Here is a 13411-nt window from a genome sequence, read left to right as displayed (position 1 = left end):
ATGATTTCATGAAACAAAGGATACTACTGTTAATTAAAAAAAAAAAATCTGATTTTTGGTTGCTGCCTGTACTGTGTATATTCTTTTGTAAAGAGCTTTGAAGTTTTGATCTGTATTCTTATTGTGCCAATAACCATGTGTGTTAGATCTGTGATGCATTTTCCCTTCTCCATTTGTATTATGTCCTTTAACAGAAAGCACAGCTGAGTACCAGCTAACTGGAGTAACTTTGCTGTTTTGCTGCTTGTTGCATGCACACAGGAATGGAAAGCGAGCTCCTTTTCCCCTTCCCCAGCGCCGTTTGACCTCTCCCAAGATACACCAGCAGCCTGCTTACTACTAAACGCAATCCAAAAGGCCTTTAAAAATATCGTGTATATCATTTTTTTTTGTACTAGCCAGTTTATTGACACTATTTGAAACTTTTGAAATATAAATGGAGAGGCTTTTTGTTGAGACATTGTCACCAAAACAATTTTTTGAAATGTTCCCGAAACTAACATGGGTTTAAAATTAAAAGGATTGTTACTATCCTTGTAAGTAGTTGGGAGGAGGGAAAATACCACTTTATTCCATTTGGAGAATATAGGCTTATTTCTTTTGTTTTCTAAAACAGCGAAAATGATGAATTTTTATAATTTTAATTTGAAGATTGAATAAATATTTTTCATAAAGATTGTTTTGAGTGCTAATCTGTTTATTACCTTTTGTAGAATTGGCTTATACGTGATATTATTTAATACAACTCTGTCATTTCTTTGTAATATTTAAAAAATATTAGTAAAGGAGTGAGAGAAGTAGTAGTGAAATGAAAGTAATTTGACTGTACAGTTTGTGGCCAAATTAAACATATGGTATTGCTTCATTTATAATATGGTAGTAAAATGAAAACATCTTTGTAAGTTTTCAATTCATATTCACTAAAGAGCTAAATGTTTCTAATATGTGCTTGTATATTTTTTATGGTGTAATTCCATGGCTTAAGTTTTCTTTCAAGTCAAAATTTGGAAACATACTTAAGAGGAGCAGTTAAAAATTTGCTGAAATTGTGCATGCACATTAACCTCCACATTCCAAGCCTCAGGATTTTAATTTAGTTGGCTGCTTCATTTAGTTCATATTCTTTAGAACTTTGACCTTGATGACAAAGCTATAAGTCTTTGTTTGCTAATGTGCTTAAGTATTACGGGTAAGTTGTAAAATGGCAGAAGAATAACAATAGGACATATTCTTTGAGCTCTTTTACTTATCAAAATTTTGTACTATTTAAAGTTTTTGCAGAAAAGCAGCTAAGTGTTTTCAAAGATTGTATTTCTTCAGAAGTATATTGCAATAGCTGGCCATACTTTGTGAAAGTATATTTGGATTGGTTCTCAGTGTCCTGTATGCACTACAAAACATGTGCCTGCTGCTACTACAAACGAAGCATTGCTTAAAATAAAAAGCTTATTAGATTTGTAAATTTCCAGGATCGCATCAAATATGTTTCTGAAAGATTAGAAAATGTTTTAAATTATAAAATGTCTTTTTTTGTAACATTCATACTGATAATTTTTTTTAACATTTTAAGTTTAACAGATTGTATTTCTTTCTTTCAAGTTTCTATACTTGCTTAAGCAAGCTTGATTTGAGTAAGGGTCTTGATTTTTGCGATTATGTTCTGTTAGTTTTGGCATGAATATACTAAAGCTTTTTTTTTCCAGCATGTGTTTTCTCCTCTTTGGTTCTCTTTGTATTTACTACTTTTCTCTTTTTCTTCTGTTTTTTTTTTCTTTTTTTTTTTTTTTTCTGTTGTTTTTGTTTTGTTTTGGTGTTTTGTTCCTGTCTTCATTGTTTCAGGTATTTCTTTCCCCCTCTGGATTCCCCACGGGCTGGATCGAGATGGTCCAGTTATGCCCAGCTCCTTCCTCCTCCTCCTCCTCCTCTGGTAGAGCACTCTTGCGATGCTGACACTGCCAACCTCCAGTATCCTCACCCTCGCAGACGATCTCTCTCTCGGCCTCTTAATCCCTTACCTGAGAATGAAGGGGTTTAAAACACTGATTTAACACTTAAAGGCCTTATTCAAGTGCTTGTAAATGCTTTCATTCCTGGCTGCTTTTTGTTTTTCTTCATTTTCTTTCAGAAGATTTTTCTAAGTTAGGGTCCGTCTTGCATGTATTACAACCAGAACACAGTGTTTGGAACCTAAATGTGTTTGTGCTTCTGCATCAAAGGAACATTTGCCTCACTGGTTGATAACCTTTGATGAAATGCGATAAGTACAAGTAACGTGAACTATGAGATTTACAGTAGCTGATTTCACTTTCAAAGTGCCTATTCGTTTTATCTTGAACTGTTACGGTGTTAATTTTCTTATGGTTTGTCATTCTGGTTAATGTGAAAGCGTATCATAGAGTTCACTTTGCCTTTGAGACATATTAAGAAATGTTTTAAAATTTACAGGCTAATGTTGGATCTGACTAGTTTGTAAAATAAATCATTCCTGTGTATAAAGCAGCAAAACATAATAATGGACTCTGGTTTTTTTTTTTTTTTGAAAGGAAATTGCCTTTTACTACTTGGAATTACTGTTTAAAGCTTTTGTAATTATTTTCCAAGTAGATTATTTAATAAAATATATTTTAAAAGATATGAATCTGTTGCCTTATGAAAACAGAATGAACAGCTGGCCCTTGAACAACATGGGTTTGAATTGCACTCATCCACTTATACATAGATTTTTTTCAGTAAATGCAGCATGGTACTGTAAATGTAGTTTCTCTTATGATTTTCTTAATAGCATTTTTTTTCTCTAGCTTACTTTACTTGTATAACATACAAAATAGGTGGTAATTGACTGCTTATGTTACTGGTAAAGCTTCTAGTCAACAGTAGGCTATTAAGTAGTCCAAGGTTAGAGTCAGATTTTTGACTGTGGTCACATTGGCACCATCTAACCCCTGCGTTGTTTAAGGGTCAACTATATTCTATTTGTTAGACGGTAAAGCTTATATCTCCTTATACAATGTTGAAAAAAAATCCAAACAATCAAAAAATTGGAGGTAAGCATGACATTTATTTAAAAAGGTAGGAAGTTAGTATGTAGACTAACACCTACAACTGACAGATGTTGACTTCCAATCTAATGGCACATTATTTTATTTTATTTTTTATTATTTTTTTCAGTATATGAAATTTATTGTCAAATTGGTTTCCATACAACACCCAGTGCTCATCCCAAAAGGTGCCCTCCTCAATACCCATCACCCACCCTCCCCTCCTTCCCACCCCCCATCAACCCTCAGTTTGTTCTCCGTTTTTAAGAGTCTCTTATGCTTTGGCTCTCTCCCACTCTAACCTCCTTTTTTTTTTCCCCCCCCCCCCCCCCCCTTCCCCTCCCCCATGGGTTTCTGTTAAGTTTCTCAGGATCCACATAAGAGTGAAAACATATGGTATCTGTCTTTCTCTGTATGGCTTATTTCACTTAGCATCACACTCTCCAGTTCTGTCCACGTTGCTACAAAGGGCCATATTTCGTTCTTTCTCATTGCCATGTAGTACTCCACTGTGTATATAAACCACAATTTCTTTATCCATTCATCAGTTGATGGACATTTAGGCTCTTTCCATAATTTGGCTATTGTTGAGAGTGCTGCTATAAACGTTGGGATACAAGTGCCCCTATGCATCAGTACTCCTGTATCCCTTGGGTAAATTCCTAGCAGTGCTATTGCTGGGTCATAGGGTAGGTCTATTTTTAATTTTCTGAGGAATCTCCACACTGTTTTCCAGAGTGGCTGCACCAATTTGCATTCCCACCAACAGTGCAAGAGGGTTCCCGTTTCTCCACATCCTCTCCAGCATCTATAGTCTCCTGATTTGTTCATTTTGGCCACTCTGACTGGCGTGAGGTGATATCTGAGTGTAGTTTTGATTTGTATTTCCCTGATGAGGAGCGACGTTGAGCACCTTTTCATGTGCCTGTTGGCCATCCGGATGTCTTCTTTAGAGAAGTGTCTATTCATGTTTTCTGCCCATTTCTTCACTGGGTTATTTGTTTTTCGGGTGTGGAGTTTGGTGAGCTCTTTATAGATTTTGGATACTAGTCCTTTGTCCGATATGTCATTTGCAAATATCTTTTCCCATTCTGTTGGTTGCCTTTTAGTTTTGTTGGTTGTTTCCTTTGCTGTAATTGCACGTTATTTTAATGCTACTTTTAAAATTTGAAATCAGAAAGTACTTGACAATAATTATGGTAAAATGATTAAAACTATAGAACTAGTAATGTTTGTTTTGGTTCAGTTTTCTCAAGAATTACCAAGTATTTAAGTCTCTTTAGGACTTGAGAAGAATGTAATTTGAAAAGTATTTCATATGTGTCTCAATCACATATATAATTGTTAAAATCATATAATTTATAACCTAATTTTCAAAGGCATCTTTCCTATGAGTAGCCTCATACATTTGATGCTTCTTAACCTGCAAAGGTGAACTTTCTTGTGACTAATCATTAAAATCTTTTGTCTGTCAAGTTAGCATTTTAGCATTCCAATGTATGAAGAAAAGTCTTTTCCAAATCTCAGAGGTCTTCTGTTAAAGGACTTGTTTTAGACTTGTTGGTTTGTTTAGGTTCAAAGCAAGGGGTCTCACTTAAGACTGAATCTAGCTCAGAATTAATAATCGACACCTTTGAGATTTTAATCATTGTAGAGGTTCTTAGGGTTAGAATGGGATAATGAAGTGAGATTATCCAATTTAGTGAATATTGAACATCTGTGTGCAAGATACTGTGCTATAAAACACTGGGGTATGTAAAAAATAGAGAAGGTATTTACAGAATTTACAGAAGGTAGTGAGGATTCAGTTTCATTATAAATGTTGAAACACAAAGTGATTTATTTGAGCTGGCCAGGTTTGGAAGCAATGTGGGATTTCAACAGATGGGGTAGTTGAAGCAGAGGAGGGTAGGATTTCCAAGGTGATGGCCCAGAGATGAAAGATGACAGGGCTGTGTTCGGGCAACAGGATATTAGTCTGATGTAAGGTTTATTTGGGGGAGCTGGTGGGAGATTAATCTAGAATAAAACTTTGTGGTAACATTGTAGGCGGCTTCGGATATCCGTGGCTGAGGTTTGCCACTTAAAGCAGTTGGTAAAGGGGATCTATGGGAGATGACTGCCTTTTTTTAACTGGGTAGATGTCACGTCTCATTCCCTGGGAGGCATTCATCTCTAGCCCGGGACTTCTGCAAGCTCTACCCAATGTCTAAGAAGATGTGAAATTTACTGGGAGTTTTATGCCTCCTTTTCAGTTGGCAAGTAAGGTTGGATAACACTAATGTTTTTTGAGTACTTCCATGTGCCAGTGCTCTTCCAGATACTTTATGTGAATTTATTAATCCTTAGAACAAACCTCTGCGGGAAGTGCTCTAATTATCCCCATTTTACAGGTGAAGAAATAGGCAGATTAGAGCTATTTGCCCAAGGCTGCACAGCTAGGAAGTGAGAGCCAGGATTGAGATTTAGGTTATCTGGCATAAGTCTGTGTTCTCTCTCTTGCTTGCAGATACTTTGGATTACAGATCCTTGTCACTAGAGTCCCACTAGGTTGCTGGGTGTTGGGAGAGCTTGATCGCTTGATTTTTATGGAGGAAAAGGACATTTATGGAGTTGGGTACAAGGGGTGTAGGGTAAATGAATAGACATACATTCCAATAGTTCACCTCCAGTTATGTGATCATGGTGTAGACAGTTCAGCTACTTTGTGAAACAAGGATGGCTCATTACACACTCAAGTAGCATCCTTTCAGCTCTAAAGCTAATAGGTTTATTTTTCAGGATTCAGAAAATTTCCTCCACTTATCTTTGTTCATTGAGTGTGGACAAGGGTAGAATAGGGGTAATTACAGTTTGGAAATGCCAAGGCTTGAAGGTTTCAAGAAAAATGCCAGGAGAATTGCAGAGACATCAATTGAGTTTGACAGGAGGCTAGTTCTGATAAAATAAGTATGGGATAAATGACATTAAGGTGTGAAAGTGGAGGCAGTTTAAAGATGGGAGAGACAGAATGGTCTTAAGGTGATAAAACAATCCAGCAACAGGTGAGCTGGTTTTGGTTTTGGTTTTGGTTTTGGGTGGAGAGGGGCAGCATTTCTAAAGGTAGAAAGGAACCGGTAGAGAAGGTATACGGGAATGTTAGTTGAGCAGTATTTTAGAGGACGCAGAAAAGTAAAGTGATCAAAGAAACGTGTCATTCCCCAACAGGCTAAAATTAGGAGTAAGGATTGTTAAACTCAATTTTGTGTTTTTCATTCTCTACTCCCAAGTGTGCCGGTGTATCTTAAACATTCAGTAACTGTTGCATGAATGAAGTTAAAGAGTTAGCTTTGGAAAAGCAGGACTCTTAGACTATGGAAGAAATTTTGAGGTAAAGGAAAGTGAAAGGCATGAAATTGAATTACCTCTATGGGTTCAGTAAAGTGGTAGTTAAAGCATTGGGCTAAGCAGAAGTCAGTGTGGCCCTAAGGAGAACAGGAAAACGTGGGAATTAGGGAGGAATTTTATCTCACCTCTTTCCACCCCGGACCATCCTTACTCCGTCACAAAGAGGCGATTAGATGTAGCGAACTATCGTGAAGCTTGGATCCTGAGACATGATTTCGTAATGAAGCTTTATTGCAGTGTATAACATAAGGCAAATCACGACACATTTCAGCGTCTGCCAAGCAGTGATAGAAAAGATCTGCATCTGATCTTGTAAAGACCAAAAGTGACAACAGTACTGAACTCAAGGTAGTATTAGCTAATTTGTGCACCAGAAATACTGCTTTGAGTGTAAGGTGAGTGATGGTGTTTTGGGGTCCCAGACTCCATACGGTAAGCTTTTTTTTCCCCCCAAGTTGGCCAAGGCTTTCATCACGTTGCTTTCGCTTCAGCTATAGCGGGAAGGACTTTCGCGGGGCGGTGAGCCTTTCGCAACACTCCACTCCTCCGGACCTGTGGCGCGCGGCATCCTCGCTTCAAATTCAGGGACTAGTTGTACTCGCCCAATCACCGGCCTCTTGCTCGCCCCGTCCCTTCTCGCCGTCCAATCCTAGGCCGGCTCTGAGTCCCCGCCCCGTGGCTCGTGCCGCGAACGGACGTAAACCTGAGGGCGCGCTGTACGGCCAGTCCGGGCGGCCTCGGGTGCGGGGGATATGCGCAGGCGCATTTGCAGTGCCACCGGGACGTCCCCTCCCTCTGGACCTTTCCGGCCAACTCTCGGCTCCCGACCCTGGAGTCGCGGGCTTGGTGAGGAGGGGTCCACTGTGTCTTGACTGTGGTTTGGCAGCGGGCAGGTGAATCCACCTTCGGCAGGCATTTTGGTTGCCGAGCTGATAGGGCAGTGTCGGTTGGGCCGGGGTAGGGCGCGGGGCTCAGGCTCCGGGCCCGGGACTACGGGGCGCTGGCTGGAGCCCGGCAGTCCTGTTTCGTCGGCCCCTTTGCATTCAACCCCGCCGCCACGCTGAATTCTGCTCAGTGAGTTTAATTGGGCGCCTCTGAGAGATTTGCCTTGAAAGAAACGGGTTTTGATTTTGGGGATCACATCTTTGTGTTCCCCACCTTCCACATGGTGACTTCCAGGGACCAATGCGCTTTGCTCTGGAGTTTCTTGTTGGAAAGTGCCTTGACTGGAGTGTTTGCTTCGTGTGTGTCGTGACCGGCGACTCTGTTTCTCCTTTTCATCCAAGACTGACCCACGAAGTAACGTTGTTAAGTAAATGTAGAGGTGTCCGCCAGTGTCACCCGATTTTTCACATTTTGTTTTGGTTTCTGCTAGGCCGCGTTCACATTTACTCCCAGTACCTTTCCTACATTCCTTGATCTGATTTCTGTATGAAGAAAAAAAAAACATGAAAGGAGACAATGTTTAATATCCCTATACTTTTGATGTCTCTTAATTTCAGAGTCTGTTTAGTAAAACATGAGGTCCTTTTCAAGGCAGTCGTTTGGAGGACAGCTGTTTTTATGAAGGTATCTCCGTTTGCTGTTGCCATTTTGAGGTCATTCGACTGGAGTTTTTACTGTTCCAAAAATCAAAATTTTTCACCGAATTTCAGTTTTGTGATCAAAGTTTACGGTAAGCCTTGAAAAGTAACATATTAAATGCATACCTGATTACAGATTGTTTCTTAGAACACCAAGAAAAAATGATGAATGTTAGGGAAGCTTGACAGCATATGGTTTTAAATGTTTAAATTATACGTGTAGACTTCCAATTAATGATTTACGTAAATGAATTTTTATGTACCCAGAAATGTAATTAAAGCAATTAAATATTAGTAAACTGAAATGTGAAACTCAAATGTGAAATTCCTGCTTTAAGGAAATAGCAAGAGAAATCCCAAAGGTAGCTACATAGGTAAGATATAGTAAAAGGAAAGGTAATGTTATGTTGTGTTCACTTTTAGGTGATGGAAGAGGGGTGGGTAATGCAATATAGAGGGAATTTAGGGAATTTTTCCTTCTGGGAAAATTTAGGCGTGTAGTATGTCCATGGATGTTTAGAACAGGTGTAATCCTTTCTGGAAACGAGAGACTAGATATTAGATTACATCTCAAGGAATCTTCCCCTGGCTTGTATTACCACTGGTCCCATAGCAAAGCTGTATCCCAGCACTTAACACTGTCATAATTAATAAGGATCATAGTTGATCATAATTGATAGGAACTGTCAGCTCCCTGAGGGGAGCAGCTTCATTTTTGCATTCCCAGTGATAAGTAGAGTGTGTTTCATTGTTTGCATTTGATAATGATTGTTGCATGAATGATCTTTGCTTAATATCTGAATTTTGTTGGATTTGACTCTAAATAAGGATAAATCCTCAAAGAATTTGGTATATATTTTAATGTGGTTTACATATGTGTAAATGAATGAATAACTTAGTGATTACAAGGTTGGATGTGGGGAGGCTACTTGGAAGACTTGTGCAATAGTTTAGATTAAAAGGTGATAGGTAGCAGATGTTGGGAATATAGAAGTGGATCTTAGCTCCAGAGATCTATTTGGAGTCAGAAATCTATTTGGAGTTAGAAGCATTGGAGTTTTATAACTAATTGAGAGAACAAGAATAGGGATAACATAGGTAAAATTAAAGATAATAGGAAGAGTGGGTGGAGGAAAGGTAATGAGTTTGGTTTTATATTTGTTAACTTTGCAGCACTTAAGAGCCAGTTAGGAGTAAAGTAGATGTCAAAGAGCTATTTGGAAATAGGAGTTTAGAGCTCAGGATAGAGAGGTCTGGGCTGAAGGGGATTTCAAAATGAGGAAGATGGCATTAGTGCAGAGGAAAAGATTACTCTGGGGCAGACTTGCCTGGCTGTGAATCCTCTGATCCTACTTGTGCTTTGTGGCCTGGAAAATTCTCATAATTCCCTTTCTTGGCTTCAGTTTTTTCAGTAGTAGGAATAATGACTATGTTGCAGATTTGATGCAGGGATTAGAGAAATGTATATAAAGTAGTTGGTGCATTATCTGGTAATAGAGTAGACACTGTATGTCAGCTAGGTAGCTAGGGGGTATAGATTATTTCTTTCAACTCATTTTTTGTTCCAGTTCATATTCCTAACTCTGTATAAGTTACTGAGTATATATGGGTGAATGAGATTGACGTGTCCCTAAGAAACTGATATCCTAAAATCAAAGATGTTATCAGTCATTCATTCATTTCATAAATATGTGCTAGGCATTATTATAGGTGTTAGGTAAGAGTGATGGACAGATAGGCAAGGTTCATGTCTCAGGGAAAAATATTTTTAGTGGGGGAAGAAAAATACAAAAATAGTGATGAGTGCTGGAAGAAGTTAAAACAATTGTGAGAGACTGTGGGGCTACACTTGATTAATGATGAGGGATCACTTCTCTTACAATGGGACATTTAAATTAAGGTGAATGTTAGGAAGGAGCTAGCTTGTGCAAAGATCGAGCAGAGTATTCTAGGCCCCAAGGCAGGGATGAGCTTGGGTGTTACAGCAACAGAGACACCAGTATGTGGTGAATGAGCCTCAGGACTGGAGGGTGGGGTGGCTCCCTGAAAATTTCAATAGGGGTGTGGTACCTGGTGTGTATTTAATGGTCCCTTTGGTTGCCGTGTGGAGACTTAGCTGTAGGGTGGCAAGAATAGAAGTGTGGAGACTGGTTGGGAGCCTTTTCAGTAGAGGAGAGTGTTGATAGCAGACACAGAAACATGTAGAAAGATATAGACCTGTTTTGCCCTCAGGAATGGGCTCCACCAGTGGATGTATTTTATTTGGCAGTGGTGTTTCTTACCGAATTGAAATGTGTTCAAGTGGGGTCTGTAACTTCTAGTTGACCTCCACTTGGAGTCCTATTGTCTGATAGTATTTGTGCCTAAAAGCATTTGAGTTTGAGTTCCCTACCTAAGGGTGTAAGATGTACATTGCATAACCTAAGCTCTGAGATTGGAATCCTGGGTATTCCTACCATGTAAGAAACAGAGAAAGATGTCAAGTGACATACAGAAGTTGTAATTTGGATTCTTCTAAGACACTTGGCTGTGAAGAGGAGGTGAGAAGGTGGTGGCAGGAAGTACTAACATGGGATGGTTTTGCACATGTGTATAGAAATCAAGAAAAGAAAATAGAAATACTGAAGAAAGGAAAATACTGGGGCATGATCTGTGAGAATGGTGCTTATATAGTAGTTGGTGATAAATTTGCTATGAATTGACATAGTATGAAGACATTCGTTCATTCAACAACTTCATTCAGGATCTACTCTAGGCAAGGCACTGCTTTAGATAGAAATTCAGTGGTAAAGTAGGCCAAGTCCTTGCCCTCATGGAGCTTACATTCTAATACGGAGAAAAAACAGTTAAACAGGTAAATTATATACCATGCTGGATGGTGGTCAGCACCACAGAAAAAAGAAAGGAGGGCAAGACAATTGGCATTGATGAGGAAGATTGGTGAGGAAGACCAGGTAGGGTAAGTGGACTTTTACCCAAAGACTTGAAAGAAGTAAAGGAGCAAAATGTGAGGCCATCTAGGGTTTCATTGTGCTGGGTGGAGGTTAGAGCCAGGGCACAGGCCCTGAGGCTGGAGCCCTGGTGAGTTGTTGGGACAGCAGGAAGGTTAGGATGGTGAGGATGGAGTGAGCAAGGTAGAAGAGTGGTAGGAGATGAGATAAGATTATTCAGCCCCTTGTTAGCCATTATAAATATTGATTTTTAGTCTGAATGAGATGGGAAACCAGTGGAGGGTTTGAGTTAAGGAGTAACAGAATTTGACTTATTTTATATGGATAATTTTAGTGTGTGGGGAATAGACTAGGGAGGAAGAGTGGAGGTGTGGAGATAGTTGGAAGGCTTTTGTATTATCTGGGCAGGAGGTGGTGGTGGCCTGACCAAGGTGGTAGCAGTGGAAGTATGAGAAATGATAGGTTCTGGTTAGGGATTTTTGCTTAGGGATTGCATTTAGGGTGGGGTGTGTGTGTGTGTGTGTGTGTGTGTGTGTGTGTGTGTGTTGGGGGCAGTGGTTAGTAATCCCTAAGATTTCTGATTTGAGCAACAGGAGAATGGAGTTGTAATTTTCTCTCTGGGGAAGCCTCAGAGCAGGCCTTCTTCAGGGGGCTGCAATGAGATGGAATCAAGATTCAGATTTAGGTGCCTTTAAGATATGTAAGTGAAAACTACTAGACAGTAGGTAGTTGCGTATCTGCAGTTCAGGGGAGAGGCCCGGCTGGAGATATAAATTTCATATTGTATTTAAAACTTTGAAACTGAGGGCAATCACCCAGAGAGGTTGGGTAGGTGGAAGATATCTAGGAGCAAGCCCTGGAGACTTCACCGTGTGGAAGTCCGGGAGATAAGGAGGAATCAGCCAAGGAGAAGGAAAAGCAGCAGCTGGTTAGGTTGGAGAGCCCAGACAGCTGTGTCTTGGAAGCCAGTGAAGAAAGTATTTCTATGAGGAAGGAGTACAATCCCATATTGGTAGGTCAAAGAAGACGGGACTGAAAATTGACCATGGGATTATTGGAGCTCGGTGGTGATGTTGACAAGCATTTTGATGGGGTGAGCCAGTTTGCAGCGGGTTTAGGAAATGGCAAGGGTGAAATCGGATGCCAGTAATGATTCCTTTTGGAGGAGTATGTGGTAAAGGGAGTGCAGATGCAAGTGGTGGCAGCTGCAGGGGGACGATCAGGTATGAGGTAGGGGAAAGCTTTTTTAAAAGATGGGGAACTAACAACATGCTGGTGGGAACTGACAGAGAATATTTGATGATGTTTAGGAGGAGCTTTTTTAAAACATGGGGATCTAACAGCATGCTGGTGGGAATCAACAGAATATTTGATGATGTTTAGGAGGCGGGCCAGTTGCTGGAGTGGTTGTCACTGCATTGGTGATAGGGGTGGGATCAAGTGCAGGTGGTGGAGAGGTGAGCTTCCAACAGGAGCATGGATATTTCACAGATAAATTTTATACCTCTCTAATGAGTTATGAATGTTTTCTACTTTATAGAGTAGTTAAGTTAGCCCATATCACCTAAAAGCTGTACTTTAATGTGTTTGTCATTGGCCCCAACACAGTCCATCGTTATCTTCTATCTCACCAGTTGTGGTAGCTCTTTGAATATCCTTCCAGGCATTAAGCCCTCTGCCTTCCTCTGCCATAGGCTGCCAGGATCAGTCCTTCCCTGGGCTGCAGAATACATACCATACTTCCTAATACACCATTTAAGGCTTTCAGAGTCTGACTCCATGGTTTCATTCACCATGTTCTTTTGTACACCCATTCCCAAAACACATTGGAGCACTTGGCTATTGCCAACATACACTTAGAGTGGAATTTGGAGTCAGACCTGGGTTTGAATTTTACTCATTGTGCAACCTTGGGTAAATTTAGCTAATTTAGACTCATTGTGTTTTTTTCATTCATAAAATGGGATAAATGAGTTAAGGTAGTAGGTATGCAATAAATCTTAATTCTCTTTACCCATTGCTATTGTTTGTCATCTTTAAAAGCCCCCTCATCTCATACTTTGCCTATAAAAGTTCTGCTAATTCTTCAAGGTATAGGGCTAGTACTCTCGTTTATTGAGGCTTTCCTGATTTAATTTTTTACTGAATTCCTACACCCCTTACATGATAAATACTCTGAACCATTTTTGAGATTAAATCTCCTGAGTACTGTGATCAGGGTCAAGTAGAACCAGTGGCCAATGTTGGTTGAAGGCTGTCAGTAGTACAGATTCTGTGCTAGTGTTTTCGAGTTAGTTCTTTGTAGACCACTTTCACCATTTTTGCCTTGTCCATGTGCGAGGTATACTTTATTTAACATATTTTTATTTGAATGGACTCCCTTTTTAAACTAACATTTCCTCATCCTTGATAATAATCTCTGAAATCAGGGGCTAGATTTTGCTGGTTCAAT

General features: G+C 39.7%; 2 protein-coding genes across 5 annotated transcripts in view; both read left to right on the top strand.

Annotated features, from left to right (window-relative positions):
* The window catches only part of SEH1L (SEH1 like nucleoporin), a 33698-nt gene extending 31188 nt beyond the window's left edge, over positions 1 to 2510 (top strand). Inside the window, exon 9 of one of the 2 annotated variants that reach the window (XM_003994999.5) lies at positions 1840 to 2510. In XM_003994999.5, coding sequence (XP_003995048.1) covers positions 1840 to 2035 — 196 coding nt within the window. In that variant the 3' untranslated portion in view covers positions 2036 to 2510. Of the gene's footprint in view, positions 1 to 194; positions 678 to 1839 lie in introns of those variants that run through there. The other variant, XM_003994998.5, reaches the window with a different exon arrangement.
* A 1975-nt stretch (positions 2511 to 4485) lies between these two features.
* Positions 4486 to 13411, top strand: part of CEP192 (centrosomal protein 192) — a 135813-nt gene continuing 126887 nt past the window's right edge. For 2 of the 3 annotated variants that reach the window (XM_019814959.3, XM_023241726.2), the window contains exons 1-2: positions 4486 to 7271; positions 7928 to 8100. The gene's annotated coding sequence lies outside the window, so the exon portion shown is untranslated. Of the gene's footprint in view, positions 7272 to 7338; positions 7500 to 7927; positions 8101 to 13411 lie in introns of those variants that run through there. The other variant, XM_045041110.1, reaches the window with a different exon arrangement.

The sequence above is a fragment of the Felis catus genome, chromosome D3 (assembly GCF_018350175.1).
Source record: "Felis catus isolate Fca126 chromosome D3, F.catus_Fca126_mat1.0, whole genome shotgun sequence".
Classification (NCBI taxonomy): domain Eukaryota; kingdom Metazoa; phylum Chordata; class Mammalia; order Carnivora; family Felidae; genus Felis; species Felis catus.
The sequence above is the reverse complement of the archived record's forward strand: the minus strand, read 5'-3'. Positions and strand labels throughout refer to the sequence as shown.